The sequence below is a fragment of the Meleagris gallopavo genome, chromosome 4, assembly GCF_000146605.3.
Source record: "Meleagris gallopavo isolate NT-WF06-2002-E0010 breed Aviagen turkey brand Nicholas breeding stock chromosome 4, Turkey_5.1, whole genome shotgun sequence".
NCBI classification, from domain to species: Eukaryota; Metazoa; Chordata; class Aves; order Galliformes; family Phasianidae; genus Meleagris; species Meleagris gallopavo.
In genome coordinates, this window is record NC_015014.2 from 56122869 (window position 1) to 56142874 (window position 20006).

Below are 20006 nucleotides of genomic sequence, written 5' to 3' on the forward strand. Positions count from 1 at the left end.
CCTGCACTGCTGTGGGGTGCTTGGAGGAGAGGGCCCTGATGGAAGCTGTTAGCTGATGGATATGTTAAAAAAGAAAGGAAAGGAGAGAGAGAGAGAAATGAAATTGGGATCCAGCGCACTGATGAGAATTAGCTGCAGCGCTGGGCGTAGCTGTGTGCTGTTGCTGTGTGCCACTCGCACACAGTATTTGCCTGGAAAAATACATTTTTTTAAGCTTAGCCTTACCTGAAATGAATGCTGCTTCTTTCTGTTCTCGCTGTTGCTGGGAATTGAAATGGCTGCAGATAAAGAGCAGTGTAAAAACATGATGAGCTATGTAGCTTGGGAGCAATTGAGCAGCTGAACACTGCATTATTGAGAAATCATTCGCTACCTCTGGGTGTTAGTGAGAAACTGGAGAGTCCTAGACTGGCATTCAGGGCAGAGCATAGGATGAATAAACATTACTGATGCTGAGTATTTACTAGAGAATGCAGCACGGGGCTTCTGGTGTTGCATGTCATCCGACTGCATCTTGCAGAGTTAGCAGGACACAGAGAAACCACAAATTCCAGAAGCTTTGTGGCAAAATTGATCTTACATTGTTTTCTAAATAACTAAATTATCATTGAAATGAATGACATTTTGCTTAATGTGCAGCAGGTGATCTGCATAGCAGAACAGCCATATTTTCAAGTGACAACTCGTGAGAACCATTTAAATACATATCAGATATATCAGTAGTCCTCAAGGGACTTGTAGATCACTACGTTAAATTGTTATTTTCATGTGCATACCTTACTGCTGCCAAATTACTCCTGGTTTAGTATTTTCTTTCTTATCTACTTGAGATAGGAATCTCTTTAGAGTGAGAGCCTCAGTAGTTTGTAAAATAGCCCTGTATATCTCTGGCTTTTTATAAATAATAAATAATAAGCCCTAGATGCTAATGATCATTAATATTGCAAGCGTTAAGCTGGAAATTCTAACTCCTAGTTTCTTAGGTAATTGCAAGTATAAATATTTCTTGACTCAGCATGGTGAGCAGTCACAAAATATGGAACCTTACCCTGTGTGGAGTGATGGCTATTAAGTATATCCCAGACCCAGTAAATCTCAGGCTGTGGAACTTGTCCCAGAATCTGCTCTTGCTACAGAACTGTGCTGCAGAAACTCATCCCACATTTTTTAAAACTAACACAAAATATCCACTCCATATGGTTTTGGAGACATACTTAAAATGTGAGCCAAGTTCAAGCTGATGCAGTTCTGTCTTGCCGAGCTCTGAACTAGTATAAAACAATTTCTTTGAGAGGTGCAGTCACATTTATCTCTATGAGTTTTTAAGTCAAAGCCTAAAGAAAGAAATTTCAGAGAGAAATCTTTTCATTGCTATCTGTTTAAAGTAAGTGTATTTAATTTAGGAGTAAATACAGTATATGTTCCTATACCATATTTACAAGCATTTTTTCACTGCATGAATATCAAAAATTCATATTATTCCTTACCTATGTAGCAAAACCAAGAACTTCCATCTGCTTACTCACTGCCAATTTAAGAGTCTTTGGAACAGAAGGATTTGGAAAAATTGAGAGAACAGTAGTCGCAATAAACAAGTCAGGGAATAGCCTACAGTACGGGACTGTTTAGGCTATTGGAATTGAGAGCTGCCTTTTCATTCAGGCCCAAAGATCGTCTGAGGCATCATCACTAAAATAAATGAATTTTGACTGGATTTTAAATAGCCAGGTTCAATTAACTACTTTTATAATTTAAATCAAAGTGGCTCCTGAATTTGCTGCTTGCTACGTTAAGTTCTGCAACGTTTAACAATTGGTAATTTATTTAGCAAAGCTTGACATATCTACATGGTTAGATTCCACATCTCAGCAGGAGTGTATCTGGCCTTTTGAAAAAGTGAAAGCAGGTAGCAAGACTGATGGGAATCTCAGAAACACTTATTTTGGCTTAAGATGTATCATGTAGGAAAAGAGCATGCGTGTAGTTGATCCACTGAAATGCTCTGATGGAAGAGACTTAAATTTGTCTTGACATTTTGGGCAGGAGCTTAGAACAAAGCAGAAACAATCCCCTCCAGAAAAACACGTTAAAAAAAAAAGAAGAAGAAAATACCTCTTTTGGTTCATAAAAAAAAATCCAAACATTTCTTTTTTACATCTCCATGTTGTTAATGGAAAACAAAGATAGTTTTTAAGATGAAAATATTCTGTATTCACATATTCTTAAAAAACACAAGCTATTTTTGGCAGTGTGTTGCAAGTCGGCCAGTGAAAGAAGCAGCAATATGTTCATAGGAAATTTTCATTCCTCCCTCTGTTCTGCAGGAGAATGATGCTTCCATTAATTCTGAAAAGTGAGCGCGAGCAGAGAAATTTAAACTCTACTAACTCCAGAGAATGAACTGTATTCAGGACTGCAGCAAAGCATTATTGTTTCATTGCCATAATGCCAGGAGTGCAGAGCACAGTGCCTTGGCATTGCTCTTGCAAGTCAGACCTTCAGGTACAGGCCTTCTACAGTGGCAGAAATAATACCTATTCTGTGTCCCTTCCTCACTGCAGCTGTATCAGTAACATGTCATGGGCCTCCAAAAATCTGTATGTGTAGTAATCCATAAAACAGCACGCAAAGATGTTTCAGTTCTTTTCCAAGTTCTGACCACTGAAGTCAATGGGACCTTTCCCAGGGAAATACTCTGGGGCCAGAATGTCATTGGCAATGTTAACTGGAGCTGTTGTCTTTAGCATATGTGTAGGGTATGCAGAGGAAAGGCTGCATCTCAGCATAGAAATAAAATACCATTGTGCTCATTCTTGTTAGTTAATAATTCTGAATCTCGTGGAGGAAAAAAAAACTATGCTCTGAAAGAAAACACTGGACCCCTTCAAGGCTGCAGCGTCTGTTCCAGGGGTACTTTCACTATCAACATCCTCCTGAACATTAGACAGTGACTAACACTCCTATTGAAATGTGTTTTGTCACTTTTATGAAGGGTTGTAAATCTCTGTGAGCTCTGGCTATTCAACGTTTCCATAGTTTTCAAGTGATTAATGCAGGCATTAAACCAGGAAAAGTTTCAAGCATCATACACTTAAGACTAAATTTCATAAAACTTCGGTGAAGGCTCTCCTTGCCATTAGGTTCCTCTCTGCTTTGATTCAAAAATGCTGAGATTACTTCATCGTTCATTAATGTTTTTAAGTGTCATCGACATGAATTTTTAGATAATTCTGTTATTTACTTGTGGCTAGTGAAACTTTTGCTTTTATGGACAAAACTGCTAATGATAGGAAGATACAGTTCTCAAAAATGGCTTCTTTTGGTAGATTGGGACTCATTGGCTGTCCTGTGCCAGTGTCTTTCCTTCTTTAAAGAAACTGGCGTGGTGATTATGTCAGTCTCACCATGTAAGTATTGCAACACTCAAGTCTGAATTCTATTAAAATGCAAACGGCATTGAACAACTGAAACGATGCAGTTCTTTTATGCTCTGTAGCTTGTGCAGAGGGGGAGAGCTTGTTAGCTGGGTCAGCTCTGCCACCTGCAGCTCAGAGCTGGCAAAACTGCAACATCCTCCCCAGGAGTGTGTCAGACCCTCGCTATAACAATTGGGAAAATTCTGGTGGAGACGAGAGGCTTCCCTGAGAGTGCACACAGAAATTAAATTAGCGATAGGATATGTAAGCTTATGTATGCCATGCTAAAGTAAGGTAGAAGAGAGCTTCCATGTGGGTCTTTCTGCTAATCCTCACTGCTATCTGAACAGACATCTCTTCTCAGAATAGAACAGAAAGCCAACATCAGAACAAAATTCACAAAGCTGAATATGTTCTTGGTGCAGCTAGAGTGATCTCTGAGCTGAATCTGACCCCTTACTTACACAGGCAGATTTTGGCTCTGCTGATAACTGAAGCACAACAGGAAATTACGCGTGGATCCATATTCTCAGAACCCTCTGACTCCTGTCTGCAGTGCCTCTGGTGTCTCCTCATATAACTCCCTTCCTAAAACACATTGCTTTCTGAAAACTATAAATTCTAGTCTTCTCCTCAAAAAAAAAAAAAAAAAGTCATTACAAAAATAAAATAAATCAAATCCTTCCAGATGTGTGCTTTACTAATGCAAAAAGCCGTGTGCTTTATTATGTTCCCTACTTTCACTTCCCTGAGCCCCAAGGGTATAACATTTTCTCAAGTTGGATCTGAGCCCTGTAATTGATGAATTGTCCGTAGGATCCATATGGAACTCTACCAAAGTCACTGACACTCCATACAACACCAAAATGTATGCATATTCAGTGCCTCGTGTATGCTGGGCACCCAAGAACATAAACTTCCCATGCCAGCAACTTCTCTACTATGATCTTTGTTCTTGCAAATGTATTTCAAAAGCTATTAAGGAGCATATCTTCTCTTTTAACCTTAGACTTAGTTCCATTGTCCAGGCACTAAGGACAGCTTCTAGAGCCTTAAACATCCACACAGAGCCTTGTGTCTTTCTTGGGTGGCAGGAGAGATCAGCTGAATCAAATCCAGCATCACCTATGGCATTTCAGCTGGCACTAGACCCTGTGTGCAGGCAAATGAGCCCCACCTTTTGTGTTGTCTAGGTGTGGAGCATGGAAATGTCTAACTTTGTCTTGTCAAGCATTGCTATTAAAGGTTCTGGGTCCCTAGAAACGTAGAAATTATTCCCATGATCATATACTGTCACTGCACTGAAGTCTTCTAAGTCTGTAGGGTATTTTCCTGGGTGACTGCTTCTGAGCTGTGCAGAAAATGCTTGCAGAAGAGATTGGTTTTGTTGGTGTTCGAAATATTATTATTATATTGCTACAGTAAAGGATTGTACATTTTAATATCCAGTCCTTGAAAAATGTTGAAATAGATATTTTGAAAAGGAATCTTACAGTGAGATGGGGCGATCTCTGGGGAATAGGCAGTCAAAGCCTCGGGCTTCTTCTGTATGCAAATGAATGTAGGAGTATGTAAAACATTTTGTTAGCTTTGTTTTAAGAAGTCGCTCTGTAAAACGATACAGTCAGAGCTGTGTGCCAGCTGCCCTGCTCAGGCAGGCACTGGAGCTCAGACACAGTCCTGGGCAAGTGTCCCTGCTGGAGCAGAGCTTGGGCCCGGCGACCTCTCGAAGTCCCTTCCAGCCTTAGCTATTTGATGTTTCTGTGGTTTTGGCCAACCCATATATTAAACGCATCTTCTCCCTGCATTTTTTGTCTATATCTTTGCAAAAAAACAAGACACAGATTGTCATTGGCAGATACCTCAGACTAAAGATAATCGGACCATGGTCTTTTCCTCTTTCAGGGATTTAGTTTTGAGTCATATTACCTTTTGGACAGGTCTCAAAGGACACAGAAAAAGACTGTGAGATTTAATATCAATCACTGTTAATCCAGTTCGCTTTACATTTGCGTCCAATTCACATGAGCTAGATGCATTTAAAATGGACTTGTCACTGTAGAGAGCAATACCCTTCTATTACTCAGGCATCCAAAGCTGACCTTAGAATTTGTAGACTTTAGAGGGAGAAACTGATTGAGAATTCCGCAGCCCCAGAACCAGAAGAGGAATTCATGCGAGCCTGTGCAGCTCCTAAATATCCAAAAGTTCATAAAGTGTCCATGTCCCAGGACAGGGGCCCCAGTGCTCAACATTTTGAATCCATGTACTTGCTATGTTTTGGGTTTGTATCCAATTTTAATCTTGTGTTTGAAATGAAAGCAATTGTAGGCAGGCTCCGCCTGCTATCTTAGCCTAGAGATCCACAGACAGCAGTGACTGCAAAGCTCTTCTCAGTGCACATTAGTTTGTACACAGTAGGAAACATCATTGCCAGATGATAAAGAAGAAACGTTCTCTTTGTTGCCGACAATAAATATATGTGGAAAAGTAAGTGTGTCATGTATAAAGTGTCCCTAAGGAAATTTTGGAAGTCCCTACATGTGTATTTGCATTTAGTCCTAGCAGCCTTAGCGTTCTGTGAGTGAGTGCTCTGCCCAGGCTTACTAGTTTGTTAAGAATTATCACAGCTATCTTTTTCATGCTAGTTAGTATCTGTGCATAATGAGACAATTTAGACAATCCTGCCAGAAACCCAGATTTTTGAAAACCAAAGCAATGGTGTCAATTATGATCACAAATGCCTCTCTCACACACACCCAAAACTTGAAGTAGTGCCTGCAGGTTACTGAATAAATTGAATAAGAACTCAAAATATATCATTTCTTTCACTGCGTAAATCAAGTCCCATGTGCATTTTAGAACCTGATACTCTTAATTTTTGGTAGACTGTTGTACAAGAGGGAAGTCTAAGCTCATTGTGCACAATCTGATAGCAGCTCTCTGTCTATTACCTTACAGATGCTTGTGTACAAAAATATATGTAAAAAGCCCATGTAAGAAAAAAAAGTCAATGAAGCAATTGCAGATTCAATTTCTGCAGTTGGAAAATAAGTAATTCCTCATTCTGGAGCTCTTCATTCTGCCTGCTGCTTTATGTTATCTGTTTTAACTACTGCTAATGAAAGGCTCATCAGGCGATAGCACCAATACATAACAATATTTAAATGCTGAATTCATCTCTTTGTCCTCATGGCAGCTCCCTTTCAGCTATTTTCCTGCATGCTTGGAATCTCCATCTATACGAATGTTAGTGAGTTTGCATGGGAGAATCGGACAGATTTTGATCAGCTGTGCATCCCAGAGAAAGGAATTTGCTTCATATCTTACATGTTTGTAAAAGCACAGAAGAAAACCTCACCTGCTGAAATAAATCCAAGGTGCACCTTCAACAAGACCTACTAAAATTCAGTAAGGAACTGTTGCACAAAACAAGAGTCAAATTCTATTATTCTTTTTTGCAGTGGCCATTTTAACCTCTGCTAATTTGACCAACTTGTTGCCCTAAAAAGCCAAATCTTCCCCTACTCTTAAATACAGTTTTGCTTTGAAAATGCCTCTGAAAATGACATGTGGGATCCATGTTTATTCTGTGTCAGCTATTTCTTTATCAAATGTGCTCAGTTAACAAGGAAGGAACCTTTTCCTCCTTTGTGTCAGCCTTACAAATTTCAGGTAGAAGCTAGGGGCTGATAGGGATTTTTTTTCTCATGTAGGATAACCAAAAACCAAAGATTTTGCAAATGAGAGTGAGCCCTTGGTTACATATGTGCAGTTATGTGCAGTTCTGTTCTGTTCTGTGGCTTTGCATAAGGTTTAACTGACTGAAAATGATTCCGTGGTGATAAACAGGAGGAAATAGAAACCAGCTCGCTGTCCTTTATGCTAGATCTACTGTGCTAACAGGAGCAAAAAGCAGTGAACAGAGATTTTAATTATTCAGTGAGCAGATAGAAAATGTATAAGAAACAACTGTTTTTGGAGAGAGGGTTTGCTTCAGGAAATTTTCAGCTTCAACATAATAGAGCATTCAAGCTGACAAGGAAAATAAAATGCTTTTTTCTTAGAAATGTCATTAATGTGATGGGAAGAGAATGTACGGTCCTCATAACAAGAAGAGAGCAAAATTATTTGAATTATTTTGCATGGAATGGAAAGATAAAAGATTGTCTTTACAGCCCTCATTCCTGAGAAAACCTTATTGTGGGGTACAGGAGGTCAGAATATCACTGTGTGTACGTTTGCTATACTGGAATGATAACCTGCTGTGGGCATTTTATGATTTATTAATTCATCTTTGTAGCTTTGTCTATCAAGCATGAAGATCTGTGTAGTATGGAAGACCAGAGTTGAAGTTTATCTGTTTTTATTTGTTTTTAATACTTGAGATGTCAAATAGTGAGCAAAAGTTTTCTCAGTTCAGAGTTTTGATCCTGCAGTCACTGTGCAGATTGAACTGAGCCATATGAGGCATGCTGTGTTACAAAGGGCAAAACAAACAAACAAACAAACAAACAAAAAACCAAGAATGTACCTTCCAGCTATGTAAATACTAATCAGCTGAATCTCTCGTCAGATGAAATCATTCGATTTTGATTTTTTTCTTCCAGTTGTGTGTAATACTGGAGCCAATGCAGGAACTGATGTCAAGACATAAAACTTACAATCTGAGTCCTCGAGACTGCTTGAAGACGTGCTTGTTTCAAAAATGGCAGAGAATGGTGGCCCCACCAGGTATGTTTGATTTCCAGTATTTTATTTATTTTATAATTAAGAGAATATCAGAACACTGAGAAATTTTGCTGCAAATCTACTTGCAAAGGGAAGTAATAGCAGTTAGCATTATTCCAGAAGTATTCTTGAAAATGATTCAGATTGTCCATGATTTCAGTGTGATGCAACATAATGTGAGGCAATGTGATGTGAACATTCAAATGCACAGGATATAAATTAGTACCAAAAAAAGTGTAGATAGAATGCAAGATGCTTACTGACTCCATTAGAATTCATAGTTTGTGTAATTTAGCTTCCTGCTGTGAGTCTGATATTATAGCAACAATTCATAACTAGTTGTCTTCGAGACCCATATAATGCTATTTACAGGCCTGGACCTAGTCTCTTTCCTCTTAAACCTAAAAAAATAGTCCTCCCTTTTCTCAGATTATTAAAGTTCTGTGTATTTAAGACCGTTCACATGGATGCCAAAGCCAAATTTTGAAAAGTGCAGCTGCCACCTTTATAGGAGAAGTTATGTAATTGTCCTGATTCGGTCTAAGTTTGGAAGATTCACAAAGAAATGGCATTCAGCACTCTTTAACTTGTTGTTTGCGAGTGTGAGTTTTAAAGATTAAGCCCATATCAGAATTAGAAGGAAATTACATGCTACTTGCTCATATACTGTATCAATAGTAGCCAGCAGGGCAGAAGGCTGCCTTGTCCCTTTGTCTCTGGCTGGGGCAGCTGAGACTGTGACATACATCAGAACAGGACCTGGATTTTTGGTTAGCAAAACTCTTAGCAAGCTGCACAGCGCCTTTGAATTTCCTGATTTTTACCATGATACTCCCACTAGTAAAATACTTTCAAATATCTTTATAAGTAATCTGGAAAAATGAACTTTGTCTATTACACAAAAATGAAAGCAGAAACCACTGGCTTTGGTTCAAGTATTATTCTAAGGTTCATATCTAAATCTACTTATTACTACTATACTATTACTACTAGTAGTAGACTTGTGAATTTAAAACAAGATAAAAAATATTTCAGCGCTTCCGAAACACTTTACAATATCTACCATTGGCTTTGCTTCTTACCCTTCTACTGCAGCAGAACCCACAAGACAACCGACAACCAAACGGAGAAAAAGGAAAAACTCTACCAGCAGCACTTCAAACAGCAGTGCTGGGAACAACGCAAATAGTACCAACAGCAAGAAAAAGTCAGCTGCTGCAAACCTGAGTCTATCAAGTCAGGTACCTGTAAGTCTCACTTTCCTTTTAGGCCTGAATCACTTACAGTGCTTAAATTCTTTCTTTGTAAAGAAGGTGCATTCTTGAGCAAAACTGTAACAGGCAAAAAGCAACCTTGCATAGTATGCCATGGAAGCTGGAGAATTAGTGAGGAGGTGTGAAGAAGCCATTCTTCAGTGCAGCTTTAATGACCAACCCTTACACAGGGCTATCCTGAGCAGTAGATATGAGTTTTCAGCGCTGGGGCCAACTCATCCATAGGAGTTTTTCCAGTGGTGGTAGGAATCAACTGGGCCTTGTGTTTTCAAGTGTAGTATGAGCTCTGAGTGTGTCTTGAAGATGTCCACCCACCCACTGCTAAGTGAGAATGAGCCCCTGTGCAGCAGGGTTACCATACCTGAGCAGATTGCTCATCTTTCTCCATTAGTACCTCATCTCTAATTGGTGATGAGTTCAATTGCTGAAGTAGAACAAGTTTTGAGTAAATTTGCCTGCAGACATTATCTCTATATCAAACCACTCCATTTACAGAAGGTAGATCCCTTTGAATATGGGTCTGTTTATTCACCCTGCTAGCTGTAACTGTTGGCATCCTAATTATGTAGGGAAACACCAAGTCATTTCCTATTGTTTTAATGATATCACATTTATTGCCTTAGTCACAATATAGGGGTAATCTGACCCTGAATTGTGACAAAATGTGGCTTAATCAATAAGAAGATAGCTCATGCATTTTAAAGCTAGGGAGATTAATTTGGTAGTATAGGAACTATAAAGTGGTATCTCGGGGATAACATGCAGGGATTTTTATTGGATTTCTGATCAGCAGATAGGAAAGAGCAAGGTCTCTTCTGAAGCTTGACAAAGAATACAGGCCTTTTGTCAGCGTGAAGCAGGCACTTCCTGGAAAACATGAATACCCAGATGAAAAAGAGGACTAGACTAACAGTAGTGAAATGAAATGAAGATTTTTGTTTAGCAACCAATTCAGCAATCCACTAGCTTTCAGCAGCTTTGAATTTCAATACATTAAACTCATAATTTCTCCTTGTCGTATTAAAATTCTCACATGGCTTCTATATCTAGAGTCAGATTCTTTGCCTGACATAGGCAACTCTGGGCTTTTCTGGCAGCACAAAGCAGTCAGAATGTCAGCTACCTGATCCCCTCATGGCACAGGTGACTCTGCCTCACTGATTGTCTGCCAGAAATCCCTTTGGATCAATGATCAACCATATTTACTAGAAAACAGCAATTAGGTGTAAAACTGAGCAACCTCCTGGTTTCCTGCTGTCTCCAAGTTTGAATGTCAGGAAGATCACTTTATCTTGGCTACTCTCTGCCCTGAGCTTCATTCAGCACAAGCAGAGTCTGACCCCTGCTTCTCTGAGGCCTGCTCTCCCGGGAGAGGCATTGTTGACATTTGTTGGCCACAGTGGCAGCCATGTGTACTCATACATTTGAGTGTAATTGGGCCCTCTGATAGCTGTCTGTCACTTCCGTTGACACTCAAGCTGATTCAGGTATTCAGAAGCTACTCCTGACAGATGTAGCAGTCAAGGCTACTCTTCCTAATGGGGATGTTAGTTGAGCATCTGAGACATCATGATGAAGTTTATCATGGTATGAGGGATGGATTTTCAGTCTTCACTGATTTTTAGGAAGCTGAGTAGCTGTTTTTTTCATTATTGTTTGCTTCCCATAGAAGAATAGCGAGATGGTCCAAACTCTTCTTTTATGGAGGATCAAGTTCCATTTTTAGGACTCTTCTACTTAGCACAGTGGAAAATACTTAGCTGTTTGATTTGACATACCAGCAGTTCTTCCCATCTTCCCCAAGGCAAAGATAGCAAACCAGATGGAAATGGTTTTGGGGCAAATCTGTAGGATAGACAGAACTCAAAATAATTTTAGTGGTATGATATTTTGGTGTAAAAATTATTCAACACTTTTCAGTTAAACAGGGAAATGTTACTGTGTTTCTTCAAAATTATGCATTCTTTCAAGCGGGCCTTCTTATAGCAGACATGCTATTGCTTTCTGAAGCTAGCAGCATTAACTTGCTTTCTGTTTTATAGAATCACAGAATGGCTTAGGTTTGAAGGGTTAAAGATCATCTAGTTCTAACCCCCTCCCATGGGTAGAGTTGCTACTCACCAGCTCAGGCTGCCAAGGGCCCCATCTAGCCTGGCTTTGAACTTCTCCAGGAATGGAGCATCCACGGCTTTCTGGACAGCCTGCTGCAGTGCTCCACCACTCCCTGAATAAGGAATTCTTCCTAACCTCTAACCTAAATCCCCTATTTTAGTTTTCTTCTTGTCCAATCAGTATCAGAGGTCCTTCAACCTATCTTCGTAAGAGAGATACTTTGTTTCTTTCTCTTAACTTTTCCTCAGTGAATCAGTTAGTACTCAGTGTTTTATTTTCCTTATATGCAATTGAAGATATCTTGAAACATGGGAAAGCTTTCAACTTCTGAAATCATTTGCTTTCCACATTAAAAGTGTTATTATTAGGGAAAAGGAATGAAATCACTGCTGCTTCTGTCCACATGGCTCACATGAACTTAGCTAGTTCCAGTTCCATTTTTCCCATCATCCTCTCAGGAGAACCCCAGGAATGAGCTCATATTTGTGCCACATCTGCACTAGTATAGTCCAGATGTAAGTTTTCTCTTTTTCTTCAGTGGTTTTTCTTTCCAGTGAGGAAAGATAGCCTTTCCACCATAGTAAAATCTAATTTCCTGTCCGTTCTATGCTTCTATGTTGTTTTCTCTTTGATAGTAAATTAATCATGGTTAGAGAATGTTTCCTTGACCTCTACTCTATGTAATGTTTCTTGATTTAGAACATTAATAATTATTCAGTTTTGCTTCTACAGTAATGCTGCGTACACTCTACGAAGTAGGTGAACATACCATATCTCCCATCCAGTCTTCTCACTCACACCATTAGCTTCTGTTTTTGTAATGAGGTTTTCGTGTCTGGAAAGGCAAAATGTAAATTTTCAGGACAGTGATTTGGAAGCTGCTGCTAAAATACTGTTGGCCGTGACAAAGTTTGAAGCTTCAGACATTTCTTGTTTTCTCCATAGCACGTTGCAGATCTTTAGATAAATACATAGTGCTAAGTAAAGATTGATATGTAGCTGTATTCGTCTTATATAGCTGCTTCTTCATTAATAGGAGGTTGTGCCATTCCCTCTACCTGTGTATTTTCTGATCTATTCTTCAAGCAGGGACCATAATGACAATACAAGTCCAACCCCAGAAAGAGAAATCATTGCATTGTATTTCTATGTGTGGGTCAGTTTAGTGCTGCACCTTGAAGTTCAGGTGCTGAAACCTAATCAATCAGTATCATTTGTGTCCTTTTTGTTACCTTAAACTTTTTAGCACTTTGTGCTGACATGTTCTGATGCATCTTTAATGACACAGTCTTCAAAATTATCTTAAGGGTCTCTGATAGCGGGTAGATAGGCATGTTCCCTCTCATCAGTAATTTCAACAGGATCACTCTCATGCTGTCCTCATATCTCTAGCCTTTTTATACTTCCTCAGCTTTGATAAATGAAATGCAATGTTTTGCCCTTCTGACAGTCACTTGCACTCTGTTGTACTTATTTTTCCTTATAATAAGGCTTCTGTGATTATGTTAGTTCTCATGCTACTGATTGCAGATCTTCAGCATCTCCTCTTTTCAATGGGATTATTTCTTCTTAAATCTCTTGTTTCACACTTTTCCTTCATATTAGGAGTTTTCTTCAGACAAATGTAGTTAGCCAGTGTGCTACATGATTACACTGCAAAACTCATGTGTAGGTTGGCCTTTCAGTTGTTCGGTGATTCTTTTGACTTGAATCCATAGATGCTGAGGCAATATGCTGCAGCGCATTGGAAGTAGAACCAAATGCCACTGAAGTCCATCCAAGAGCATAAATACTGAGATATTTCTCTCACCAGCAGTTTGCTTCTCTCAGGCTCCTGTTGGTTTGGGCTGGGTACTTCCAGTGTTTCCACAAATGTACTGCTTTTTGTTTAGAGTGTAGAGAGAGTTGACAAAACAGGGACGTGGAAACTGTCCACTCATCTGTCTTAGTCTCAGTAGATTCAATTTATTAGAACTGTTCTCAGGTTTGTTCCTGATCTTAATCATATCTAATTTTTGGAAAAAAGTCAACCCATTGTTACTGGGATTCCTTTTTCCTCCAAACAGAGAGCAAAGATAAGCAAGACTCCTCCTTCAAGGGTCATGCAAAGCTTGTCTTTCTAATGTTATCTTTCCTATAATTTCAAAGAAAGCTAGTTATCTAATTTGAGTGAGTCATTATTTATCATTTACACTTTACGTATTTACTCTAATATTTGAATCTAGCTGCAATGTTCTTCCATATCTTTGCTCTGTTTTCTTGCCTCTACACAGGTTAAGATCTGATTTCCTTTTCCTTTTTTTTTTTTTTTTGTATTCTTCTGTTTCAAATAAAACTGTCTTTTAAGACCAGACTCTTGTATGCAGACAAGTGCCCTGTACACTGTGATTTGTGGATTACAGGTATAAGATGTCCATACAGACATACCACTTAAAAATCACTTTCCGTTAAGTTTAATGAAAACAGTTCATATTGATCCATTTTAATCTACTTGAATTTGGAAATTTGACAACAGTCCACAACTCTTGCAGATTGTAAGAACCATTGCTCTTGAATGCTATAGAACTAATAGGTGGATTTTGCTTTCCTTTACTAATGAAGATTCTGTTGTGTGTAATACTGTAATCAAGAACCCAATATCATTTGTGTTGAAAAGAATAAAGCGTCACTGCATGCCGCTAAGCAAATCAAATGTTCTTTGTTACATCCAGAATCTTAATTAGAGCCCCCTTGCACTCTTTAAATGAGTTACATACATCTATAATCTCTATTTCTCTTTGTAGTTCTTTGTAAGCTCCTCAGAAAGCCAAATCTATAAATAAACTGCTAACGTGAAAGGCAGCAATACAATCTCTTATGTGTTTCAGAAAAAAGGGGTAGGTTCAGGTGCTTTGTAATGGATGTTGTACTACAGAAGCTGCAGTTTTAGGGCTAGAAGATTAGTGTCAGAAATTATACTGTGTCCCAGAACAGTGCAATTCAGAATCTAAGATTTTGCCTTAAGCAGATGAGAGTGAGCAAATTGGTTTCCAGTTGTTGCACTTTAAGAAAAATGTACCAAACAAGACCAGAATGTCAAGTTAACAGAGAGGACTATGATGAGATGTGAAAGATAACCATTTTCCTCTAGAATGTGTTTACTCTGAAACCTAATTAAAATGTCAGTTCTGTTTCTACGATCATTTCAACACAAATGGCAGTCTGATGTTTTTATCTTGGAGATAGTGACCATTACTGTGGAGGGCAACAGTGGGGCTCTAAGTAATTAATATTTTTTGTGGCAAGGAGTTACAAAGTCAATTATTAAAATAATCACCACTAACACTAAAAAAATAAGGAGGAGATACCTTTCTTCTTTTGACTTTGCACTTACAGATGTGCTGGCTGCTACAACTTGTGCAACTTTCAGTCCTTGGAGTGTGAAACTTGTTTAAAACGTCTACTTGATAGTTTCAGGTGTTTTTAGTTATCTCAGGCTTGTGAAGCACTGTTTGTGTACTTCTGAGGACTGTGACACCTGAGCTGGGTTACATACTAACAAAGCAAATTAACAGCAAAGCAAAATAAAATAAAGCAAAGATTGGCATTTTACATCGCTCACTGTAATATTTTTTTAACTTCCACACACCACTAAGACATTGATCAGTTACAGGATTATCTCTAAAATCCCAAGTTAAAAAGTCCAGTTATGTAACTGGGTATCTCGGAGCTAAATGTTGAGGCTAGGTATAAAAAAGTGGAAGCCTGAGAAATGATGGGTCTGTTAAATAGAAGTGCTTGCATTTGAGTTGTGTCTGAAGTGATCTGTGTGTAGTTTATGTGCATCAATTTAAGTTTGGATAGCAGTTAGGGATATTGCAGGATGAAAGGTGTGATATAAATGAAAGCTGCTTTGTGGTTATAATATAAAATAATACATTTATATCGGATAATGTAAAACAGCCACTGCATTATTTACAGCGCTTCACTGAAATCATATTTTACTATCGTGAGACATTCCTTGACCAAAAATGTTATTTCTAATCACAGAGTAAATTAATAAGATTGAGTGACTACAGTCTAAATCTTTTTTTAAACTAATCTAGTCAAATATGTGCTACCATAACTAGGCCATAGCAGTGTTTGCTGCCGTGCAAGAGACTAGGGTTTAATTCTTGGATTCTGCTTCTCACTCCATGAGCAGGAGCTAGGAGCACTCCAGAGCTGCAGCCTCAACCCTGGGAGGGATGGAGCCTTGTGTCATTCAACAGCAGTGACCCCCACTGGCCAATTTAAGGAGAAGCATTGAGGGGCTCTAAAAGGAGTCACTTCCAGTCCTCCTCAGAGGTTGGTGGTCATTGCACGGGAATTAGTGAGTGGAGGTTCAATGGGGTACACTCGGTGGGGTCTTCAGCTTTTCAGTCTGAGGAGCAGAATCCTCTCCGGGGAGGAACCAGCATGTGCGCTTCCTGAGAAAGTATTTTTGCCTGACGTAGTATAAGCAGCAGGATTGTCAAGAATATACATATATAGAGATATATATATATACTTTTAATGTCCTGTAACTAATGCTGTGATATCTGTTTCTTAAATAGAATGAGGGAAAACTCAGCTAACCTCAATATAATTGGAGAGAGAGAGAGAGGAGGGAGAAAGACTCAGTGGCATGGAGAGAAATATAAGTGCAAACTATCCTCTCAGTGGGTGTCATTAAATTAAGGAATAATGTTTGCAAAGAGCCTGAGAAATTAGAGATGGAAATACTTACAAGGTCACTGAGTATCTCCCCACTGATGCACAGACGTTCCCTATTGCAGATTGAGGTTTTTCCCAGTCCACTGTGAGGAGACCCAAGCAGCAAAGCTAGCACTATTCTACTGGGGTCATTAATCCTCAGTCTGCAGTTCTCAGCAACAGGAATATTGCCTTATCAGTGGGGGTTACATTTTCATTTACTTAATGTCATCTTAGTGCCCTAGTACTTCAGATTGGCCTAAACTGATGATACTCTTCCTTTCAGCACTAGCAGCTATTAAGGATATTTGCCCCTCCCAGTCATTTGGTCAATGCAATACACAGTTAATTCTTTTCCACGGCCTCCCCAGCCAGCTTTTCTAGCCCCATAGTTATTTTTGATGCACTTCTGTAAGTCTCATCCAAGTTGCTGACCTCTTCCACAGACAACTTGAGGCAGCATCAGGGTCCATGCTCACGAGCATTGAAGTAAAAGGAGATGTTGCCACCTCGGTCTGTGATTCTGTATCTCAATCACTGCGGTCCTTTTTGCCTGACGTATCACTGCACGCTCCGATCCAATTTGCTCTCTGCCAGGTCTCTTGTTGTTAATGCTCTCACAATGCATTGAGGTCAGATCTGCTTCAGCAGTGCACACTATACATTCTCTGTTGTTTAGGGGGATGAAATAAATTAGAAGAGACTTTTCGTTATAAACACCTTTGTCTTTTAAACTTCTGTGTTGCAAAGCTGTGTGTGTTTGATTTAACAAAGGATGTTATGGATAGGTGAAGTAACAAAATGTAGAGAATGTAAAAAGATATCATGCAGCAGTATCCATCTACTCACAAATTTGTCACGTAGCACAGGCTGAAGATGTGATATAAACATTCTTCTGTAGCATGTCAGCCTTTGCTAAGGGATATCAAGAAGCAGCATAGATAGAGGCAGAAATTTGTATTGTTTTGTGGGGAATTAAGTACATAGAAGATTTTAACAAAAAGCATTGTATGTAAGCATTTGTCTTCTGTTTCCTTTTTACAAATGCTTTTACATTCATAAGAAGGAACAGATCCTTTAAAATATGAATCTGTTGTTCTCTAGGATTCTGTGAAGGGCTTGTTAAATCAGCAGGTACAAAGCTAGACATCTGGAATGACTGCACTTTAGCCAAATGTTACCTGATGCCCTGCCACTTGAGCTGCATGAAAATATGCATCCCACATACTTCTTGTAGTGGCTAGCACAGCAGCCTAATTTTCAGAGAGAACAAGAGAGCTCTCTGGCTTTGCACCTTTGCTTTCCAATCTCAAGTTTGCACCTTTCTATCCCATGCTGGTTAGGTTTACTGCAGCAAATCTGCGATGCACTGGAGTACAGTAGGCGGTTTACTTGTTTTCATGGAAGGACAATTTGTACCTAAAGCAGTGATTAGAAGAATCCTTTCTTTCTTGCATGCTTCAGTTTTTGATGACTACTAGCTTCATCAGTGTAATTATAATTAGCCCTCTTCATCTTCCTTTTACGGTACCAGCTGGACAGATTGGTCCTCTTACTGCACAGATTGGCGGCAGGGTTGCCTACATGGAGTTAGGTGACAGGCACCATGAAATAACAGATGGTAAATTCAGGGCTTGTTGGCAATCAGCAGGTTTTTGCTAATGACTTAATTAGCTATGCAAATTGTCAAATCAGTGTGAACATTGTTTTTATCGAAAACTTTACCTAAATTAATTACCATAATTAAGTAGCAGAATGTCAAGTATATTGGATGCGTAAAAGGGCTTGGCTGGCTAAGGATAAGAGAGTTACCATCTTTATTAGAGTGGCCATGCTCCACATTTGAAAAATCTAAGGATAAGAAATGTGGTTTCTTTAAAACTAGTTTTAAAATATGCGTAGCAACTGAGAAGCACCCTGGTGCCTTTCCATATGAAATGGCTCAGGAAAGAAAGACTGGATAAAGCCTAAATTCCTCAAGCAGGACTTTAAGGCACTTTCATAGCCTGCTTGTTTTCCTAAAAAAAAATTGAGTCTATCTGCTTTTCTGTTTTGGGGCTCCTGAGATCCAGAGCCACGAGCACGCAGCTAGAGAGATGTTGTGTTAATGGTATTTCACTTAAACTAGAAAGAAAATGTGAGCCTGTCTCCTGGTTCCTACTGTGCAGGCACTTTTAACTCTGTTGTTCAAATATCACAAAATTAAGAGATGTATATTCTCTAACATAATTTTTTTAAGTTGATTTTTTCTCTCTCAAGGTTTCCATATAACAAATATTGGGTGCTGTTCACAGGATGTGATGGTGGTGGGAGAACCAACTCTGATGGGAGGCGAATTTGGAGACGAAGACGAAAGGCTTATCACTAGATTAGAGAATACACAGTATGATGCAGCAAATGGCATGGATGATGAAGAAGATTTCAACAATTCACCTGCACTGGGAAATAACAGCCCGTGGAACAGCAAACCTCCTGCTAACCAGGAGACTAAATCTGAAAACCCCACACCACAAGCTTCCCAATAGGTTATTCTGCAGCAGTACTCACTGCCACCTATGTTAGTGGGTTATTGATTACTGTTTCACAGCATCCTTCAAAACAATTTAAAGAAACCTTTCAATGGATACAGTATCTATTTCTAAACTAAATCTATCTGATTTTTTTTAATTGGAGAAAAATCTTGTATAAGCTTCCATATACGTTTGCTGGAAGCTTTCACATACAACATGATACTGGCACTGACCTCAATTAAAATAATTGAAAATTAAATAGCGTCTCATGGCAAATTTCTGACAATGCATTCTATTGGAGGGGTTGTTTTTTTCCTCATCAAACAATGGCCATATTTTACCAAATCATCAGTGCTCAGGATCTCATTAACGTAACTATGTAAAACTTTTTACAATTGTAATATATTTTCTGCTTTTCAACTTGCACCTGAAATTTCTTGTTTCAGAAAAAAAAACAGCTTTTAAGGAAAAGTAATTTAAAGTAACTTTTGTTCTTTCTTTGACTTTTCTTTCATTGGTTAATCATTTAAAGGATCCAGCATTTTTAATTCACATGTAGCTGATGGCAGTAGATACTCTTTCCATCATTTAATGAAAATACTGAAACAAGAAATGTCTTTTTTTCATCAAAGACATGAGAAATATTTTTATGTGGAAAAACACACCCAGTCCTATGAGAGTTTATGCTTTGTAAAATTGCTGTTGATCCAGATATTTTAAAGCCATGTAATCCATTAACTTTGTGGGCAGCTTAATAAATCTAAAACTTTTGTGTTTTTATTATTGTATCTGAGTTGGCTTTGTTGTTATTTCTTTTCATAGTATATTTCTTGTATAATATTTTTGTAAAGCCCTCAAACTTTTTTTGTTTTGTTTTACTTTTTTTGGATTCCAGTGTATTTATGTGAAACTTTATAAAAGAAACTAATTTTTCATTTACATATTAATATGTTCAACTCATCATGTAAAGACACAGTGAGTCAGTGTGTTATATAATACAACTGTATTTTATGTATGCTTTGCCAATAAGTGTGCCAATAAACTGTGTTAACAAATGTGCTCTTCTATACTGCATTTACAGTTCCTTGCGTGCCAAAGTCATACACCCATGTGCACGATCATGCACCAGGAATGTTTGGAATTAGTGTTTCACCAAATTACAATTTTTTTTCCAGCAAAAAGGATAGGGTGTAGTTCAGGTGTGAACTGCTTGCGGCTCCATTTCGTTAGCTGCTTCTTTTTTTTTTTTT

The 20006-nt window shown here is 38.6% G+C and overlaps 1 protein-coding gene and 1 long non-coding RNA gene across 14 annotated transcripts in view; one reads left to right on the forward strand and one right to left on the reverse strand.

Annotated features, from left to right (window-relative positions):
- LDB2 (LIM domain binding 2) overlaps positions 1–19811 on the forward strand; it is a 202975-nt gene extending 183164 nt beyond the window's left edge. For 3 of the 13 annotated variants that reach the window (XM_031553179.1, XM_010710361.3, XM_019614943.2), the window contains 3 exons: positions 8027–8150; positions 9243–9394; positions 18541–19811. In XM_031553179.1, the coding sequence (XP_031409039.1) occupies positions 8027–8150; positions 9243–9394; positions 18541–18771 (507 nt within the window). In that variant the 3' untranslated portion in view covers positions 18772–19811. Of the gene's footprint in view, positions 1–8026; positions 8151–9242; positions 9395–15716; positions 15860–18505 lie in introns of all 13 variants that reach the window. The other 10 variants (XM_031553182.1, XM_010710365.3, XM_031553183.1 and 7 more) reach the window with 7 other exon arrangements.
- Positions 9895–12580, reverse strand: LOC116216591. The gene is made up of 3 exons (XR_004159692.1): positions 12303–12580; positions 11200–11266; positions 9895–10288 (listed from the first exon to the last, which is right to left on the reverse strand). It is a non-coding gene; the product is annotated as an uncharacterized LOC116216591 (long non-coding RNA).
- Positions 19812–20006: the final 195 nt, after the last annotated feature.